The following is a 20568-nucleotide window of genomic DNA, read 5'->3' as shown; positions in this document are numbered from 1 at the left end:
CAAAGCAGTGATCCAATAGGAAAATATATTTCTAGTTAGGCTCATTCTGAACTATTTGATGGGTTTTGTTATTGTGATAATTTTCTTTTTATGCAATTTTGGTCTTCCTCATTAATAAAAATGCAAATTATTTTTTAAATTTCCTCTGTATGTTATGACTTTATTAAATTCATTTATTGTTTCCATTATATTTGTGATTGGGACAGCTAAAACTCCTAGATACATTGACATATCACCTACCACTAGTAATATTTTGAACCCTCATTTCTAATGTTTATTTCTTTAATTTTTCTTTCATAACTACCTTTGCTAGAATTCCCAGTGTTATATTAAAGAAAAGCTGTATGACATAGTAGAGAAAAGTCTAAGTTCCAGTCCTGCCTCTGACAATAATTATTGTGTCATGTTTCCAAGTTCTGAATTTCAGAATGACTTAGGCAACTCATTAAAGCTAAAAGTTTCAGTGAAAGTGTTGACTGCAATGATAGAAGGGGTTTCCTCATCATTCTTAGGTTAATTATAGATCCAATTATAATTATAAATTCAATTTCTATCCCTTTACTAAATCAAAAGAAGCCTGGGCATCTTTGATTTCTAACTTTTTTTGAGGTGCTCCAGTGTTCAAGGCTTTTTGTTGACTCTTGTGTTTTTTATCTATGTGAATACTGATTAATAGTATTTAGCTATAGTTTTCTTCATTTGCTTTATTTCTCCCTGATTTGAGGATCAGGACTATATTACTTTCCAAAAAGAAAGGCAAAAGCACACTTTTCCTGTATATTTTGAATAGTTCATATAGCCTTACAGTTGTTTTTAAACCTATCTTAATCTAGTTTTTCACACTTTAGGAAATCATTTATGCTAAATATACTTTCTGTGATAAGATTGTAAATATGCTCTTATTTTTCTAATGTAGTATTCTTAAATTTTTAGAAATGCATATTACTTCAGTTAAGATTTTAATGTCATTAGCATGTAATTTGATATAAGAAACAACATGGCAGAGGGTACAGTGAGATGTCAAAATTCGTGACCCACAGAACTCCCAAGTGCATCACAAACCAGATTAAAATGTAATTGAAGAAAATTTTTGTAATAAAAATACAATTCAACATAATGCTAATGGAGTTTTCTAAATCACTATCTGTGGACCAAAGGGATCCATTTACAGAATGCTGAACTTGGAATAAGGAAACCTTGGGTTCTTATATTCCCTGTGACGCTTGCTTTGTGACCATAATAATAACTGATACCTAACATTTATATAGTACTTTCCTGTTGGCAAAGCATTTTATATGTATTATTTGATCCTCATCACAATCTCATGAAGCAAGTGTTCTTATTTTCACCTTTTTATATTTGAGGAAACTGAGGTTGAGAGAGGTTAAGTAATTTGCCCAGGGTCACCAGTGTCTGAAATAAAATTAAACTCTGATCTTCCCGACTCCAAATCTAGGGTTCTATCCACTGTTTGTGTACAGCATTTTTTTTAAGCTTTCCTCTTTCATTCCCTAAATGACTGTTAAATAAGATATGGCTTTATTAGGTGTTTTTTCTCCTATTAAAAACCAAGCACTGGATCATCATTTCATCCACTTAAGTCATTCAAACTAATTTATCTTTCTTAAATATTTTCTCTCCTCTGTTTGCATTTCAAAGAATCTTCCTAACTCTTGTTTTTCACTAAAAAGGAATGCTTGTATTATTAAATGTCTCTACCTTCCTTTACCCTCCCTTCCTGGGTTATTTATAACTCTACAGTCTAAAATAAATTTTCTTTTCTTCATATTATTTCTGAAAGTTTCCTTTCATTTTATGTTGATGATGTTCTGTGATTATTCCCGGAATTTCTTATTTTGTGAAATTCCTCTTCCTGGCCACTCATAATATATATAATTATACATAGTACCTTCCAACTTATATATAATTATATATAAAATTTTATTTAGGAGCTCTTGAGTGTGGCAACTATTTTTCTGGATGAGCTAAAACTAAAGTTCCTCTCTGTTATTACCTTTGCATTCTATCAATCTACTCTTTGCCTCTTTCCAAAATTTCCAGGCAATTTTCTTTTATAATTTTCTAAAACTTTATTGTGCAGATTTTGTTTCATGATGTTTATTTCTCTGAAGCTTGTGATTCTCGGTTTACCTTTGTTTATCTATCCATTGTTATTTTCTAGAGTGTTCAATGTTTGCTAAGGTTTTCCATTTTTTCTATTCAGCCATAGATTCTCTTTTCATGTTTTAAATTTAACACAAAACCTCTAGTTTGACTCTTTATATCTTCCTTCAGTTGTGTCTTTTTTTTTTCAAAGGCCTTTTATCCACTCTCAGAGTTCTTAAGGCAGGCCATTCCAGACTAGAAAAGGAAAAGAGAGCCCATAAACAAATCTCTCAGATCTAAGCTTATTGAAAGCTCCGTCAGCTGGAGATAGGGAATACTGTAAGTTTTTAGATCTGTGCTTGTGTTATCAGATTAGCTCACAAAGGTGTGGCAACAAGAAGGCTTTCTAGTTTTTCCTTTCTATACTGGAAAGGTTCTATCTCCGGTGTCTATCAGAAATGTTTTACCAGTTTTCCTTATTTCCCAGAAGTTCTTGGGAGTAGTGATTAGTAGAGAATAAGATATTACTTCCATTTCCCAGATCTTTTTGTTGAGCATTACAAAATTTGGGAATTGGAAGGTACTAGTGCAGCTACTTAGTCTAAACCACCCAGAAGTGGAGGGGCCAAGGAGGAAAAGGAGAAGGTGGGAAAGAAGATCATTGGATTCATCTCATGGCTGAAATTACCATTTATTGGGCCTGGGGAGCTCGGGGCCTGCTTTTATAACACTGAGTGAATTCTGTGAGATATTAAGTTGTGTCCACATTCTTTCATACAAGTGGCCATTGGCTCAAATTCTGCCTCTGTTATTACAGCTTCTTGTACTGTGCTGGGCATTCCACTCAACTTCTGAATCTTGATTTCCTCATTTATAAAAAGAATGATTGAACTTGATAACTGCTGAGATCCATTCTAGCTCTAAATTTGTAGTAATAGCAGCATTTAATGCTAGCTCTAATTCAGTGAAACTTCTTTTACTCTTGGTTGAAAGAGTCCATGGGCAGACAATAAAAGCAACTAGATTTTCTAAGCATCTGCACAGCTAGATACAAATATTCAAGGAATAATGTGTCATGAGCAGAATTTAACAAAGAGCAAATTGAGGCAACTCTTCAAGCAAGATATCATTTAGTAAAAGGGCACCAAACCTGGATCTTATAGTTTACCTCCATTTGTGCCAAATGAAGCAGAGTGAAGGCACACTGAGCTTTTAAACCGTAAGTATATCTTCCTTCTGATTGGCCTAACAGTACATCATTTGAGCTTCCCAAAGGCAAAGCAATGCCTATTGGTGGACATCTTAATAAGGAGGTAAGTTAAGAATTCTTAACTCCTTCCAATTACTTCATCCTTGATGGAGCAGGACCAATTTCTCATAAAAGAATCAGTCAATAGTTAGGGAAAGTGGTCTACCTTTCAGATGTGACTGATTATGTCCCTCTCTAACACCTAAGGAATGGGAGCTGTTGTTTCATGAGACCCAGCTGTTGTTTCGTGAGACCCAGCTGTCTTCAGCAGTCCAGGGCCAGAACCATTCAGGTTCTCTTGGATTTTGATTTCCTGATGAAGAAAGGTCTCTCCAAACTTTGATTAGGAAAAAAAACAAGAACACAAGGATCATTCTCTGGGGAGGGCATAGCTCAGATTGGCTTCTGTGCTTTTGCTAAAGACTTGATACTTTGGAGGCTGGGAGTGAATACACCGAAATCTGATGTTACCATGTGGCAAAAAACAATCACTTTAAATCATATGATAATTTTAACTTAGCTACATGGAGAGCCTGCATGGTATATTAGAAAGGCTAATGCATGTGTAGAGACAGGACCCAGGTTCATATTTCATCTCTGACATTATATTCAACCTCTCTGGGTTTCACACTTTCTTTATCTATAAAATAGGGATGAGGAGTTAGTTTAGATGAATTCTAGTCATTGATCTTATTTTGAACCATTTTAAATGACCAGTGTGTCAGGCCAAAAAGCAGTGATTATCTGTTTATTTTTGTCTGCCCTAAACTACATATTCTCATAACATTTTAGGGTAAGTTTTCTCTGATTTGATTTAGCAGAATCCATTGTCTCCAAATCTTGATATACTCAACAGATTCTCCAAGAAATATATCCAACTCCTCAGTGGTTTCAAACTCAAATAGAAACATATCAAACCACAAATTAAACATGATCTATTGTATTGCATTTTTATTTATTTTTTAAACATTTCCTAGTTTAATCCACTTCTGTAGCCAGGGAGTTTGACACCTCTACTTTCTTGATGCCTATTGCCCTTGGCTCCAGCCCTGTTTATTTTCTTTGTGCCATTCAGTTGACCAGTCAAAAAGCATTTGTTATTTTCTTTATGCAAGGCATTGTGCTAAGCTCTGGAGATACAAAAAGAGGCAAAAGATAGGCCCTGTCCTCAAGGAACTTACAGTCTAATAGAGGAGGCAAACAATCAAATATGTACAAGCAAACTATGTAGAAGAGAGAGAGGAAATAATCAGCAGAAGAAAGGCACCGGAATTGAGAGGGATTGGTCATGGTCTCCTGGAGAACATAGGATTTTAGCATAGACTTGAAGAAATCCAGGGAAATCAAGAGGCATAAATAAGGAGAGAGAGAGCATTCCAGGCATGGAGGACAACCAGAAAAAATGCCTAGAGCTTAGAGATGAAAAATCTTTTTTGTGGAACAGCCAGGAGGCCAATGTCACTGGATGGAAGAATATTGGGGTAGGGAGTGAGGTGTAAAAAGATCCTCTTTTTCAAGAGTTACTCATAACAGAGAAGTTAACATCTTGTTTACTTTGCCTAAGCAACAGCTTTGTCTAAGCCACTCCTCCCATATAAAAACAAATTAAAACCTCCCTCTAGAAAAAGAATCTCAGCAGTAATCCTTGAGGTCATTATCGCTATAGCAAGGTTATGATTGCTGATGCTATGATGGCCTCTTTATACCTGGCTTCTGCCAGCAGTAGCAAACGACTGTCCACTAGAATAGAGGTGCTAAAGAATTAGGGATGCCACAATACAAATCAAGCATTGTTCTTGTGGCACAGTACTTTAGGCAACTATTAAATAGGAAATTACTTTGGAAAAGTGTTTTTATCTGCTGACATACAAGTTCCAAAATCCCTTTCCTTTTTCCTCCCCAACCCCCCCCCCCCCCACCAATGCAAAATGAAGGAATTCAGACGAGGAAAAGATAGAAGAGAAAATGTTTTCAGTTTTTCTAAGGAAGACTAAATGAAAGCAGAAAAAATATGTGACAAGAATTTCCCAACTTGCTTTCAGACCCTTCTTACCACATTTCCCTGATTTATGCATTAGTTAATATAGCGAGATAAAATGTTACCCTGTGACTGTTTCAAAATCAACAATCAGAAGTCATTTTATTTCTTCTAATCTCCAAAACAAATTAGCTATTCAGGAGACAGATGAACCATGCTGGAGTCTGCAGAACAGACCCAGCTGTAGCAGAGGAAATATTTCAACCTAGCTGCTTTGGCTGTTGTCCATCACCTCAGAAAGGGCCCATCCAGCAGGCCAATACACAGTTCAGTTCCTTGGTCCCAGCAATCCAGTTTGAGATATCAAGTTCAGATTCCTTTTAATTCAGACCAAAGTCAGAGACTTCTTTATACTTTTGTACCTACCAACAAACCATCTGTCAAAAAGAATTGAGCTAAATCACTGCCAGCCATGGCTGGATTTACATATTAACCTCTCCTGTGTGTATCCCCTCTATTTGAACTCACAGAACACATACCCTTTCAGCTGGTCCTTTAAGAGACTGAATACATTATTCTGTACATTAAAGCTCGGCCAAACCCTAGCCAGTTTTCTTTTTTTTTTAATTCCAGCTTTGGCTGGTTTCCTTTAAGTCTTAACTCTGTCCTAGACAACATATTGTTAAACTTTTCAAGGATAATAATTTACCAGTGCTTTATACTAAATGTGTTGAGGAGCAAGGTACTGTGAACCAAAATATCTGCCCCCAGCAATGAAGTTTTGTTTCTCTTCAGCCTCCACTCAGCTTTTCTTCCTATTCTTCATATTCTATTCTATCTACTAACATTCTCTGCTTTTGCTCACAAAATTAGCACAAGAAGGAATTTCAAAGTAGTTTCTCCTCATTACCATATATACAATTCACCACTGTTGGTTACTTCTCAGCTTCCAAAAGTTGGTTCATCATGTCTCCTATAATTATTTTCTCAAAGCCACCTCAAATGCTGTCTGAGCCCCTTTTGTTCCTCTCCCATACAGTCCTTGAAGCTAAAACCTTCTTTTCTAATTATCCCATACCCTTTCTTTCTCAACCCCTCCTCAATTCCCCCAAATGCACATTTATCCAAGGATACATATTGGGTTGCTATTGCATCTGTGATTCTTGGCATGAGTTCCTTTAGAAATCACATTACTGCTGAGTGAGTTTGGGGAAGATGATAGTAACTGCAAAAAACATTATTATTTAAAAGCACATTAAAATAATACACCACAAATAAAAGCTAGAAAATTCCTAGCAACGGACCCCAATTTCCATAATTTGGAATTGCCTTGGCTCTGTCGGAACTCTCACCAGAAAAGTGTCAAAGCACTCTGAATATGTATGTGTTGAATTGCTTCCATTTCTTCATTTGTGCCATGTACTTGTGTGTGTGTGTGTGTGTGTGTGTGTGTGTGTGTGTGTGTGTGTACACGCCATATTCTTTCACCGATTCAATAATGGTTTCCTCAGTTTCAATTGCTAATACAGTAAACAGTATTAAACCATTATAATTAGCTTTTGGCATGAAGACAAAGTTGTTACTATGGGGGGGAAACGAGGTTTCTGAAATTGAGAAGGGGCCCTGGCAGAAATATCAATCCTTTGACCATATAGAAACATTTGAGCTTTGCATCTAGTTAGCATAAATTAGTCCCTCCTTAAGATGTTGAAGTGGGCAGAACAGCCCAGCTTTCCCTAAATTACCACAGCAAAGATGAAAAAAAGGCCAGACTGTGTAATGATCAAAAAAATCCAAGGAGAAACTGCATTAAGAGCAACAGAAAGAGAAAACCACAAGCATATAGGGCTTGTTTATTAGACATAAAAATTTAGCAGAAGGGTCAGGGGCATCTGGAACCTGCAGCTATGTCACCATGATCCCAAATAAGGACTCAGGAACCTGCAAGACTATGACTATCAGGGAAGAAGACCACTTCAGCGTAGCTCACTGACCAGAGCCATTCCTTAGGCAGCTCCTTCAAGCACATAGAACTCTTAACTAAGACATAAGCAATACAGGTCAGGACTAAACAAATCCCAATCAGCCTTTCTAGAAGTACACAGAACCTGTTCAAAACACAGTTCTTATTCAGTAAGTAAAGTTGGAATTCTTTTAAAAAAAATCTTTGAAATGCAATCACAAGACTTCCAAATTCCACAATCAACAAAATGGAGTAGACATTTTCTTTAGTCCTTATTACTTCTCAAGTCTCTCCAAAAGAAGAATTGTGCTGAAGACATAAAGGAGTTGCAGCTGTCTTCATAGTCTAAGACATCAAAAACTCTAACAAATTAACATATGATGAGCAAAGAGGGCTAATAGCTAATCTGTACCCTCCAGTACCATCTCTTCCACCTGCCCTCACATTCTAGCTACTTGAGTTTCCATCAGCTAAGCCCTCTCTACCTTCACTCTACTAGTCGGAGTTAGCAAGCCATAGAATTTAACTCCCCCTCTCCCAATCAGTCACACACACACTCTCTCACTCACATACACTCTCTCTCACACACACACACACGCACACACACACACTTATACCCCTTGTGGGTGAAAGAGCTGAGGTATAAGAAAATGGAAAGTTTGCTCTGCCTGAGGCACCAGCCACACAACATGCTGTGCTGGAAGTGTTCAGCCAAAGAACTGAGTAGATGGAATTGAGACAGGATGTCAGCCTATGTGAGAAGACTCCACCAGTCCTGAAGGAAAGGGGCTGCTATCCACCTGAGACCCGTTTTTTCCCAAAAAAAGGCATTTGAAAAGGTACTAAAGCTGGTAAAAAAAATTCCCCAACGTGAAAGGAGGCTAAAATTGCTTTGAGACTCAGCTCTTGGAGTACCCTTCACCAAAAGGGAAGGAATAGAAAAGGGGAATGAGAGGGAAGAAAGGTTGAAATGACCAAGGCTCTTAGAAGAAAGAGTTTAGCACAATAAAACAGTAGCAAAGGCATTAATAATAAAAGAGGAAATAGCCTCCAGGACATCTAAATGAGCCCAGATATTTCTGAATAAATATCTCAAGACAATGGAAAATGAATCATCACCTGATGAGTCATCAGATTTTGAGTACCCAAGACAACATGGACCAAAGCAAGAGAAATAAGACTGTGAAAGTAGAATTTATGGCCTACCCACAAGAAATAATTGGCAGAATAGAAAAATATGGCTCCATGGCAACAAATCTCATCAAATAAATAAAACAATAGCTCATTAGGGGTGCAAATACACACAAGTATAGGGCAATCTAACAACATTAAAAGACAACATGCTCTCTTTATAGGTAAAATATTAATTTTAAAGGCAGGAGCTGAAGAAACAACTTGAGAAACATAGGTCTTCCAAAAGAATAAAGAAAATGTAAAAACTTAAACATCATAATTCAAGAAATAATACTAGAAATAAAATCACAGGAGTCAAGAAAAATAGCAAATGATCTCTATTTGAACCAGTGGAAGGGGCAGCGGAGTGTGTCTGTGTCTGTTTGCCTTTCCTTCACCAATTCAGGTCAGAGTGTTTCAAATGTCAGCCTGTATCCACTATGCACATACTCTTCTCCTTTGTCTGTATAGACCTCTACTTGCACACACTGATAAAGTAAGATATTTTCCAAAAAAATTCCTTTCCATTCTCCCTTAACCACCAGTATATTCTTCTCCCTTTAATCAGTCTTCTCTTAAGATGGAAACATATAACTGAAATATTCCCAGGACCCTGATCTACTTAGACTCTCTCTTTGACCTCTGATGATGATAGAGTTCTGAAAAGACAAATGTATCATGTCCCTATATAGGAATAGAAACAGTGTCTTTGCTTTTTCCCTTATGATTGCTCACTCCTGTTTACTTTTTTGTTCCTTTTGTACTCTAGCCTTTTCATCAGGAAGGCTAGAATTCTTCTTTTTTCATTGTAAGTTCATTTTGTTCTCTGTAGAATGATTCTTAGTTTCGTTGGATAAGTTCTTTTTTTTTTTAACCCTTACCTTCTGTCTTAGAATCAATACTAAGTATCAGTTCCAAGGCAGAAGCGCAGTAAGGACTACGCAAATGGGTTTAAATGATTTGTCCACAGTCACATAGCTAGGAAATAGCTGAGGTCACATTTGAACCCAGGACCTCCCATATCCAGACATAGCTACTGAGCTACCTCACTGCCCCTCACTTACAACAAGTAAGATGTTTTTAACCAAAGACCTGTTTTCTCTGCCTGTAAAATATTCCTTTTTGGTGGTGACTTCTAAATCGTGTGTGATCCTGATTGTGACTCATCTGTATTTGAATTGTTCCTTTTTGACTATAGTATTTTTTCTTTAATATAGAAGTTCTGAACTTAGGCCACATTGTTGCAGAGAATTTTCATTTGGGGATTTCTTTCATGAGATGGCCAATAGATTCTTTTTATTTCCACTTTGCCCTCTGCTTCTAAGAGATCTGGACAGTTTTATTTTAAGATTTCTCAAAATAGGTTGTCTTGACGCTTTTGGTCAGAGCATTCAGGTAGTCCAATGATTATTAAGTTTTTTTCTCCTCTCTATTTTCCACATGAATTGTTTTGCTATGAGAGACCTTAAATTTTCTTCTGTAATTTTTCAGCCTTTTGACTTTGTATTAATATTTCTTGGTGTCTTATAAAGTCACTGGTCTCTATTTGATTCAGTCAAATTTCCAGGGTATTTGTTGCTTAAAAAATGAGAAATTTGTTAATTCCCTTTCCAAGTTTTTCTTTCATAGTTCTCATTTCTTCACCAAATTTTTTATCTAATACTCTCACTTCACTTACAAAAACACTTTTAACTCCACTTAAAAAAATAATTCCTCTTGATTCTCTTATGTGTCTCTATCACCAGAGCAGCTTTTCTGGGCCCGGAGTCAAGAAAAATATGAGCCCAAATCCAACTTTAGGCATTGGCTTATGTGTGACCCTGCGCAAGTCACTTAACCTCCATTTTGCCTCAGTTTCTTAATCTACAAAATGAGGATAATAACATCTACCTAAGAGTTGTTGTGAGAATCAAATGAGATAATTGGGAAGCATTTAGCACAGTGCTTGGTACATAGAAAGTTCTTTATAAATGTTAGCTATAATTATTTTTATTATTGTTCTTTTGTTTGCTCATTCTTCAAACCTCCTTCCTGCCTTCAGACTTGATGTTAAAGCCAAGCACAATTCTAGAGGGAAGATCTCAGTCCTGCCTCTGCTTTCTTGGAGTATTAAGTGTTATGTTATTTCATGAACACTTGTAAACTCTCAGGGTTCCCAAAGTAATCTGATACATGGCAAAGTTGATCCCTGCCTGCCTTGTGTGCGCTCTGTAGTTTCCTGACCTAGATTTGGCTCTGATCAACAGGAAACTGTGGCTGGATTCAGCCATTATCAATCAGCTGGGAGTCTCTGCTAATTCAGTGGCAGAACTGGTTCAGCATGGCTGCCCCTTGGTCTAGGATTCCTACCCTACTCATTTCTCTACAAATTTCAGACTGGGCTAGAAGCCAGAACTTAGACCCTACTCTGCTCCCAGGTCCAAGCCCCATCACTGCTGCATGCTTCTGAATTTGTGCTCTCAGTGCTATGCCTCAGGCCTGCTACCTCTTCTTGCCCCCAGAGTACTACCTATTGGCATGGGTAACCTTCTTGGTCTTCCATGACTCAGAGCTGAGTAGTGGGCCACATAGCTACCAATTGGCAACTTTTCCCATCACATTGTCTTGGTATGGTCTGGAACCTCTTCTTATGTTGGAATGGTATTTTCACAATGCATGCCTGACCATATCCCTTCCCCAGTGTGTATAGACCTATCTGTCTCCCTCTGCCAACCTGGGTTAGAAAAATGACTCACTGTAGTTTTTTCTTGGATATCTACCAGAATTTGGTTTGGTTCATTTTCTAGATTTGCTTAAAGGAGTTTTCAGGGGAGCCAGACTGGGCTGCTTCCTATTACTCTGTGCCATCTTGTCTCTGCCTCAGCTAGTGGCATAGTTTTCTTTGAACAATAAACAGGATATGTTTTTCAGTTAATTGTTGTAATAATAGAATTTACATCCCAGTATCAGAAAGTTGTGAAATGAAATTCTTATACTAGCAGCATTATTTTTCTTGTTGTGTCAGTTCAGTTCTAGCCAAACAAGTCTAGATTACTGAATCTCTGACTTGCCACTTTTAGTCGATATGCATGAATTTGCCATTTAACTTCTTTGGAAGGGCATATATGAGTACATTTGTGTGTGAAGGGAACTGTATATCCAACTCCAGGGAAAGAGATGATGAACTCCAAATGAAGATCAAAGCATTTTTCCCCTTGGGTTGTTTTTTGGGATTGAAGGGGATAGGAATTAGTCTGTGTTTTCTTTTGAAACATGGCTATATGATAATGTTTTTCATAACTGCACATGTATGATTATATTTAATTATTTTCCATCTTAGGGAAGGGAAAAGCAAGAAAGAAAATTTGGAACTCAAAATTAAAAAAAAAACAAAAATTAAAAATTGTTTGTTCATGTAATTTGAAAAAATAAAATCTAAATATTTTCAAGAAAAATATATAAACTCCTGTGGCTCCTATGACAGAAAGAGAGAAAAGGAAGTATAATTGTTACAGCATGGTGGCCCAGAGTCTTCAAATCTGTCCTTAGATACTTACTAGTCTTGTCACTTAATCTTGTTTTTATCTCATGTCTCTTCAACTTTTAAAATGAACATAATAATATCACCTACTTCGCTGAGTTGTTGTAAGGAGGAAAGGAGATATTTATAAACATTATAGAAAGCATTTACAAAGCATTGTATTAATGGATCTATTATTAGCTTGCATAGATGAATGGATCTTGCCCCATTGGGCAATGATATGATGTGAACCACATTTCCTCCTCCTAGTAAGTCTGTCCCTCTGATTTGCTTCATAATCCTCTACTGGCTCATCCCACATGGCTCTACTCCTGGAGTCTTCCTGCTATCACATCCCACTCCCTAGGCCCATGGCCTCCAAGACACAAAGAGTTTATTTAGATTTTTAAAAAATTATCCTAACAATTACCAATGGGGGGGGGGCAGTTAGGGGGAGAAACTAGTTGTTCTGAAGAAAATTTGGTGGTTTTAATGGACTACAAACCCAATACCAGTCATCAATGTTATGTAGCAGCATATAACATTGAACTGAAAAATATATCCTGAAAAAGATGTCTTCTTCTTGAATTCAGAAATTTAGTCCTTTCATGTCAGGAAGTTTCAGAGTTGTTTACTACACAACTTTAGTGCACACTTGGGGAACTGAGTGGAGGAAGCAAGGCAGTAAATCTTGTTTTCCTGTTTTATCCTTAAGTTACATGGCCTGAGATATATGTTGTACTCTGCAAATGAGTTGAGAATCACCTTTGGGCTTCTGTACATTCACACTCCCTGTTTTGTGAATGTAGTTTCTACTTGTTCTGGTGCTAACCTTCAAGGATAGTTTGCTAAATAGTTTTTACCTCTTAGAAGTAAGTTCACTACTAAATCTTGACTTGAAGTAGGAGGCTCAGCAGAGGCAGTTAAAATGGATGATGAACCATGGCAAAGAGGAAGTAAAAAACACTGGTAATGTATAGAAGCTTGGAAATATGTTTATTCTGAACAGAAGAATGCCTTCCATTCGTTGCTCTAAAGGCACCCTCCGCTAGTTTAATTGAAGAGGGTTGGTATCCTTGTACTAAAAAGCAAAAGATAAAATCCCTCATTTTCTTTGAATCCTATAATCATTTCATAATAACCATCAACACGATTTTAATAATAATGAAGTCTCTGCTCTTCTTTTAAAGATGTGGATTCCTAAGGAAATGGAGAGATCATGATCCCCCTTAAACGAATTTTTCTACCTTGAGCCTCTAAATATGTATATGTTGGTTGACTTGATTTCAAAACTTATCCTCACTTTGTCTGAAAACCCTCTTTCTTTTCCATTGTAGCTTTGCAGTGAATTAGAAAAAGGTGAGCGAGACAACGCAGAACTGCAGGAATTTGCCAACGCCATACTTCAACAGATAGCCGATCACTGCCCCGACATCCTGGAACAAGTGGTCAATGCACTAGAGGAGTCCTCCTGACCCCACCCAATGACCTCGTGGGAATGACCAACCCAACAGCCAACCTATTCAGTCCAGGGACCTAAGAAAGGAGCAGTAAGAACAACAGAAGTCCAGAAATCTCTGGTTTGCCTTGTATACACTAAAACCAACCGGCCAAACACTACAAGCGACTTCCTATCGCTGATCTCCCCTCCAAATTCCCACAACATTTTTGCATTCATCTTTTTGCTGTGGAGATGGTCTCCTCACTATTTTGGGATGTCCACAATGAGTGGCTTCCTCTCTACAAAGACCCTGTCATCAAGTCATCATCAATGAGTAATAGTGGAAAGTCATGATTCAGCCTCAGTGCAGGACATCTTTTTGTCCTTTTAACATGAAAACTAAACCTACAAGTTGCCACTTTTTAGTTCAGTGTGTTGAAAACATGACTTGCAACAGGCCAGAAAATCTAGGGTATTGTGTGTCTATAGTGGTTTCTCTAAAATGGGTAGTCTCTCTGAAAAAAGAGAATTCCAGAAAGGAAGAGAGAGACAAAGGAGCAAATTTAGAGAGAACCAACTCTTCCATTTAAATTGTTTTCCAGGAAGGAAGGTATTCAATATTCATTCTTTCTTTTATTTGTCTTTTCTCATTATTGATTTTGCCTTTAGGGAGGCTTCAGGCCTGGAAATAGCCACATCCCTATAGCTTCAGTAATGGCTTATTGAACACTAATTTGAAATACCACCAAGGTTCTTTGCCCCAGTCCTAGCTAATCTATCCTTCCTCGACCATCTCCTCTGAAAAGTTAGTGAAAGGCTACCCCAGAAGTTCACTCTACTAGAGCCCTTAACCATTATTGGGCTTAAGGCTGCACATAAAACTTTTCTAGTTAGTTTCTTTTAAAAAGAGTTTGGACCCTGAGGCCTTCCCACCCCCCAGTTGGATCTGCCTCTGTAGGCTCATGCCTTCTAAATCCACAACCATTACTCCAAGTCTCTCCTCTGGATTCAGACATCTTGAACCAGTAGCACAGCTGACACAACTTCCCTTTTTTCCAGGCTCCTTCAGTGCATTTTGTTTCTCCTGGTTCATTGTGCGCATGGGAAGATGAGCTCTGCCGGCTTCTCTGACCCCCCAGGGCCATTGCCTCTTCATGTGGAACTTAGTGCCTTCTGTCTTTCAGATGAGCGCTCTCTGCTCCTCTCTATCAAAATGCCACCCAGCCTCTTCCCAATTAAAAATGCCCAATCTATGGAGTGTGACAATTGCCATGTGACAGACCTGGTTAAGAATGAGAGAATGGAGAGCTGCTCTTTTCTGCTCCCTATGTCCCCACAATCATTCTAGAATGGAAGTTTTTTAGTAAATCTTTTTTAAGAGCCTGCTTTTCTAATTATAGCAAAATTGATGCATTTAGAGGGTTGAATCACTTATTGCTCACAGGAAATCTCACTTGATTCTTTCGTATTTTCATTTTTTTTAGTTATCCTAGAAAGGCTCTCCTATTTAGGAAGATGGTTAGCTCTAAGTGTCCTTTTAACACATCCAAGCCAGTCACCCTGAGTTTTGCTGTCTTTAAATGGCAAATCAGAGATTAGGCTCCAGTTTCAAGAATCCCTAAGTTGTAAAGGCTTTTTAAAGAACTTTTTCCAGAACACAAGCAAGGACAGTGGTGAATGATAAGACACTGCCACTCAGATAATGGACAATTCATGTCAGAACTGTCCCTTTTACCACTTCCTTTGCCAGACACCCACATGTTTTGGTAAAAGCCAGTCCCCTAAAACATTTAGACATGCATTTTCTCCTTCAACCCCAATTACCTAAGGAATTTAGTGCTATCCATAAAATCATCATTTCCATCAGTCTTAACATCTTCCCACTGCCCGTCCCTGACTGTCTCATTAGCTTACATTGTCAGAAATCCAAGAGCCCTCATTCCCTGTTGTAAAACAATACCTTCTCCTTGTGAGATACCAGGATTTTCCTTATCTATGGTCTAAATGAATCCAGCTCATAAAGTTCTTACTGATAAGTTCCTCAATAGGAAGGCTAGTGTGCTGGAAGGGTGGGAAGGCAGTGATTGGGGAGTAATGGCCGTCATTTGTGACCAATTACCTGAGTTCTATTTGTTTATTGCACTACCCATAAATCATCTAATACTCTACAGTCCTTCTAGGCTTGGAATGGTGGAGCCTTAATTGAGCTACCAGTAGATAGCTGAACTTCAGAAGGATTGTCATGTCCTTTTAGGAGCAAGAATTAAACCTCAGATCCAGAGCCCGTGCTTGGGAATCTGAGCCAATCCTGCCTGTTTCTTCTGACCAAATCGACAAGGGGTCATATTAAGCAGGCTACTGAATCTTTTTTATTCAAATGAACACCTGTGGCTCTTACTCATCAGGAGTATTAACTCTTATTAACTTATTAACTTCCTTTCCACTTTCACTCCAGCCCTCCCCATGGATTTCTACCATAAAATCCATTTAATCTTTCTCTGGGGCTTTGGGGAAAGAAAGACCCAGGAGAAGTCTTAATCCCTCCTGAACCATAGTAGATAATCTTTTTGATCCCACTTGGGTAGAGATCTTGTCTTATCAGAGCTAAGAATTGCCTCCAAGAGGAAGGCATCTTTAGTTCTGAGTTAACACTGATGGTGACTTTTCCCTTGCAGAAGGAAAATTAATCGGGTACCTAACTTGTGTGTATCTTCCTAGGCATGGTACATTCATTCAGACAACACCTATTGGTTGATTGCATGGACATCATCATGCAGGCATTGTCAAGCAGCAGCTGTTGTGATTTTGCTGCTTGGTATCTTTTGCCTTGATTATCTTTGCACATTTGACAAGGAAGTTTGACGGTAATCTTCCCAAATTTTTCCATCTCATTAACCAATCTGTTTGCCCTTTCTCACTTGAAGATCAGTTACACCACCTTCCCCCCCCCCCCAAAAAAAAAGTAGTACCTTTAACAGAGACAATGAGATCAGTGAGCTGAATCAAAAGTATGGGAGTGTTGGTAACTAAAGAAATAGAGTTTCTCTCTGTGTGTCTCTCTGTCTCTCTCTCTCCTTGCATACCCTCCTATCCCCCCAGTGTTTTAATATACTGATCAAGAAGAATCTGGGTTGAAGTTTGTATACTGATTAAAATGGGTAAGTCATTCTAAGTTTGAGTGCAATGGGATATATGAGTGGAATTCTGTGAAGCCATTTCAGCCCTGACATTTAATCCTCGCTTCTCTTCCAACCTGCAGGAGTTTTGAGTGATTCTGTCCCTTTTCCTAAAAAAAAAAAGGGGGGGGGGCATTTGAGACAATGGTATAGAATGGTATAAGCTGAAACCTTCCTCATAATTGATGGTACTGCTGGCTAACATTTAAAGTAAGGTTGTCTAGGTTCTAGGTGAAAGAGGGGAGAGGTGGGGGAAACACTTAGTTGTGTCTGCCTTTAAACTATAAAAGGAAGGCTAGGCTTGATCATCCACTAATGGGAAGCCAAGGGTTTGTCATGTCTTTTACCCAGATAAAAGCCCTGGGTAAGGGAGGAAGTAAATAAAGGGCACTGTGTGCTAAATCCCAGTGATTCCACTGGGCTAATTCCTCCCTTACTGAAGTTCCAGGACTAGTATTTGGTGTTGCTGCTCAAAGGTTCTATACAAAAGAAAAACTCACATAGCTTTTCCAGAATCAGTCTCATTCTGCCATTTGAGCCTATTTCCCAAATGCTATTAGCTGCTCCGTAGGTTTTATTTTTCTGCTCTGGGAAATTTGGGAGGTTTCCAGAGGATAAAATGCTTCGTCTTTCCATTCAGTGGTGAATTACTCCAAGATTGAAGCATTAGGTCCAGGGTATATATTTGGGCATTTTTGAGGATTCAACAAGACCTTGTTTCATCAGGAGTCACTATTTCCCCCAGGTCTGAAAGCCCAGAGGCTGGAGGAAATTGGTGGAAAGAGAGAAAGCTGTGATTCAGCAGTACTATTCCCATAAAACTAGCAGGCACCACCATATAGATCACATGGGGGCCATTCTCTGGATAAGACTTGTCCTGCTCATCAAGACAGTGGGGAGAAAACCATCTGACTTAACTTAGCTCAAAGGAAAGCTCTTTAAAAAATCTGTGGGGAAAAAAAAATCTGGGATTTTTCATGTGAATTGAGGGGATATCTAGGCAGGAAACAAAAATCCCCTCCACTACAGGGAAATCCTTCTGAACAAAATGGTTGCCTCTGCCAACTCTTTTAAAAAGCAAAAACTGTTTCCAAACCTTTTAGTGTCAAAACTATAACCAGGAGGCCCCTGACTTTTCTGATATGTTTGGCAAGTGCTGTGACCCTATCATTGATATTTCTTCTCCTAATTTTTTGGGGGGATTAAGAGGTTTAGGGTTTGATTTCTTGGGTTCTTTGTCCCCCATCCCTCCTCCTGTTTTGCTGTTTTGTTTCTCTGCTTGTCAATATTGTCTGTGTGGTCCAGAGAACTGGAGCAGTTATAAACCGTGTGTGTCCAGTGTTGAGATGTTGTGTTTTTTTAATGAGAGAGAAAAAAATAGTAGTAGAACTGAAAAATAAAGAGCTGTGTTTTATAAAAATAATAATAAAATGCAAACCAATATTGTTTTAATAAAGGAATTCAAGCTAGGGGCAGCCAAACTCCTCCCCCTCCTCTCAGGCTTGCTGAGGAAAAGCTATGGGCCTGCATCTGGACGTTTTGCCTTTTTCTTTACAAGGTTTAGAAGCAAATGAAAGCTGGACCTTTTGAGTAAATGTTTCAGAGTCCATGCCCCCAGTGCGTAGCACCATGTAGCATCAGGGGCTGATCTCTTTGACGCTTTGTCTAAGTTCATTAGCTATGGTGCTAGGGTGAGTGGTTGACGGCCCCCCCCCTTCTGGCAACAGCCACAGTACAGGCCACACAACCTCTTTCCTCCCCCCATTGGTGCTATTTCATCCAGTTAACCTCTCACTTTGGGGGCTAGCCTGAAGCCTACATGCCAGGTGAGACAAATTACACTCAGTTCTCAACTCCTTCAACTCAGTCCCCTAACTCTAGCTCTTGAACTTTTTAAACCTCTTAAGTTTTCAGGGGCCAGAAAATCTCCAGCCAATGAAGATGCTTTTGGAAAGGGAGATGAATTAGACCAAAGCCAGAGGACTCATTCCTGGGCCTGAGCAAACCTTCTGGACCCAACCCTTCACACCATACCATACCAGTATTTCATTCACCCTAATACACAATCCTTTATGACTTGCCTCCCCCCACGCAAGAACAGCCCAGGAGATGGTAAAACAAGTCAGCAGGTCCAAGGTAGGAACATCAGGTACAGCCTGGGACTCTCTCCTTTACTTGCTTCAAAAGAGAGATGTTGCACTTTAGTGGAAGAAGAGAGGAGTATAGGGTACCATCTCCCTTATAGCTTGAGTTCCTTTTTTGGTAACTGAGGCAGCTGGAGATGCTGGTGTTACCAAACCTGCCCACTGCCTTCAACTGTATGTGTGTGTGTGTTATTGCTGGAGTTGTGTTACTGACAGGATAATGATAATGCAAAGAAATTGTGTTCTATTCAACTTTGCCTTGATAATTATTATAAACACTTTGTTCCGTTTTCTTTTTTTATTCACAAATTTAATTCATCAGGAAACTATAAAGTTATTTAAAAATTCTACACTGTCTCCTTTTTGTCTTGCTTATTATCAAGAGTTTGGGACCGAATGGTATTCTTGCCTACCTGGAAAAAGAAAAAAGAGAAACAATTTCAGAGTCATGCTCAGGGAATAACTTCAAAATGAATGAGTATAATTGGAAGGTGGGAAGAGAAGCTGCACAATCAGTTAGGTCCCCAGGTTAGAGACAGCTGGCATAGCTATCTCTGACCCAGTAACAAGGGCTCAAGCCTTGAGCTGTCTTCAGGACAGTAATCTTAGCTCCGAATGCACCAAGTTCTAAAGGAAATCAAGCTGTGAATAAGGTTGCAGGTGTTCTGCATTGTTGGGCCCTTTGGGGCTCTTTTAGAACACTTACAGTTATAACCAAAAGGTAAATATGCTGTATAATGGCCATCTGAATTGAGTGAGACTGGGATACTCCATCAGGTGATGTGAAAAGGATAAAAAAAAAATCTTTGGATTACCATCAAAGAACTATATTTTTATTCTACTCCAAACTAAACAGCGAATTTTTACTAACTTTTTTATATCATTAGATTTTCCTGGGCCCCAGCCTCTGGATTCATTATTTTCGTGAGACCCAATGGTATGCTGTTTCCCTGTGGATTATATTACTTTCAAATAGGTTCTTTCCCATCTGTGGTCTCAACTAAAAGGTGAGAAGTATTCTGGGGTACTTACTTTGGAATGTATGCATGAAATCAGCCAACATGGAGTATGAGTACCAGGAATAAAAAATGCCTTAGGAGGGAAGGTTCTGATGATTGCTATGAATTTGAAAATGATTGGAATTTTCCATTTTGGTGATTACCACAGATGAGTCCTCAATGAAAACTGAGTTGGGAAATTTTCCTTTTCTTTAAAAGAATTAGGTTTCTGCCCTAAATAGTTTAGGTTTTTCTAGGAAAGAAGAATCTTATTGGGAAGAGGAAAAAAGAAAAAATATTTTAACCCCTATTATTTCTGAAATTTTGCCTCCATATCTGTATCTGCCTTTGTCCTTTGGAGGTTATGTAGTCAAACTAGTGCACTATTTTTCCTATTGGAGCAATTAGTTCTTTTTTTTTTTCATTTTTAATTGTCATGCAAAACACACTTCTGTATTGGTTGTTGTTGTAAGAGCAAAGTCATACATAACCAAATCCCCAATAAAACCATAAATTCGCTGATGTGATAGATGACTCCAACAGTTCTTTAACTAAAAGTAGATAGCATTCCCCATCATAAGCCCTTCAGGATTGTCCCAGCTCATTGCATTGCTGAGAATAGCCAAGTTTTCACAGATAATCATTGCCCATTATTGCTGTTATTGTGTACAATGTTCTGCCAGTTCCATTTATTTCATTCTGCATCAGTTCCTACAGATCTTTCCAGTTTTTTTCTGAAATCATCCTGCTTATCATTTCTTACAACACAGTATTATTCTATTACCTACATGTACCACAATTTGTTTAGCTCTTCCCCAATCGAAGGGCATTCCCTCAATTT

The 20568-nt window shown here is 38.3% G+C and overlaps 1 protein-coding gene across 6 annotated transcripts in view; it reads left to right on the top strand.

The window, feature by feature from the left end:
• ERC1 (ELKS/RAB6-interacting/CAST family member 1) overlaps positions 1-19079 on the top strand; it is a 457438-nt gene extending 438359 nt beyond the window's left edge. For all 6 annotated transcript variants that reach the window (XM_056800772.1, XM_056800770.1, XM_056800774.1 and 3 more), the window contains one exon: positions 13306-19079. In XM_056800772.1, the coding sequence (XP_056656750.1) occupies positions 13306-13443 (138 nt within the window). In that variant the 3' untranslated portion in view covers positions 13444-19079. The remainder of the gene's footprint in view (positions 1-13305) is intronic.
• The last annotated feature ends 1489 nt before the right edge of the window (positions 19080-20568 follow it).

This window comes from Monodelphis domestica, chromosome 5 (genome assembly GCF_027887165.1).
Source record: "Monodelphis domestica isolate mMonDom1 chromosome 5, mMonDom1.pri, whole genome shotgun sequence".
In the NCBI taxonomy this organism is placed as follows: domain Eukaryota; kingdom Metazoa; phylum Chordata; class Mammalia; order Didelphimorphia; family Didelphidae; genus Monodelphis; species Monodelphis domestica.
Note: the sequence above shows the minus strand (reverse complement) of the source record. Positions and strands in the feature narration are given on the sequence as shown.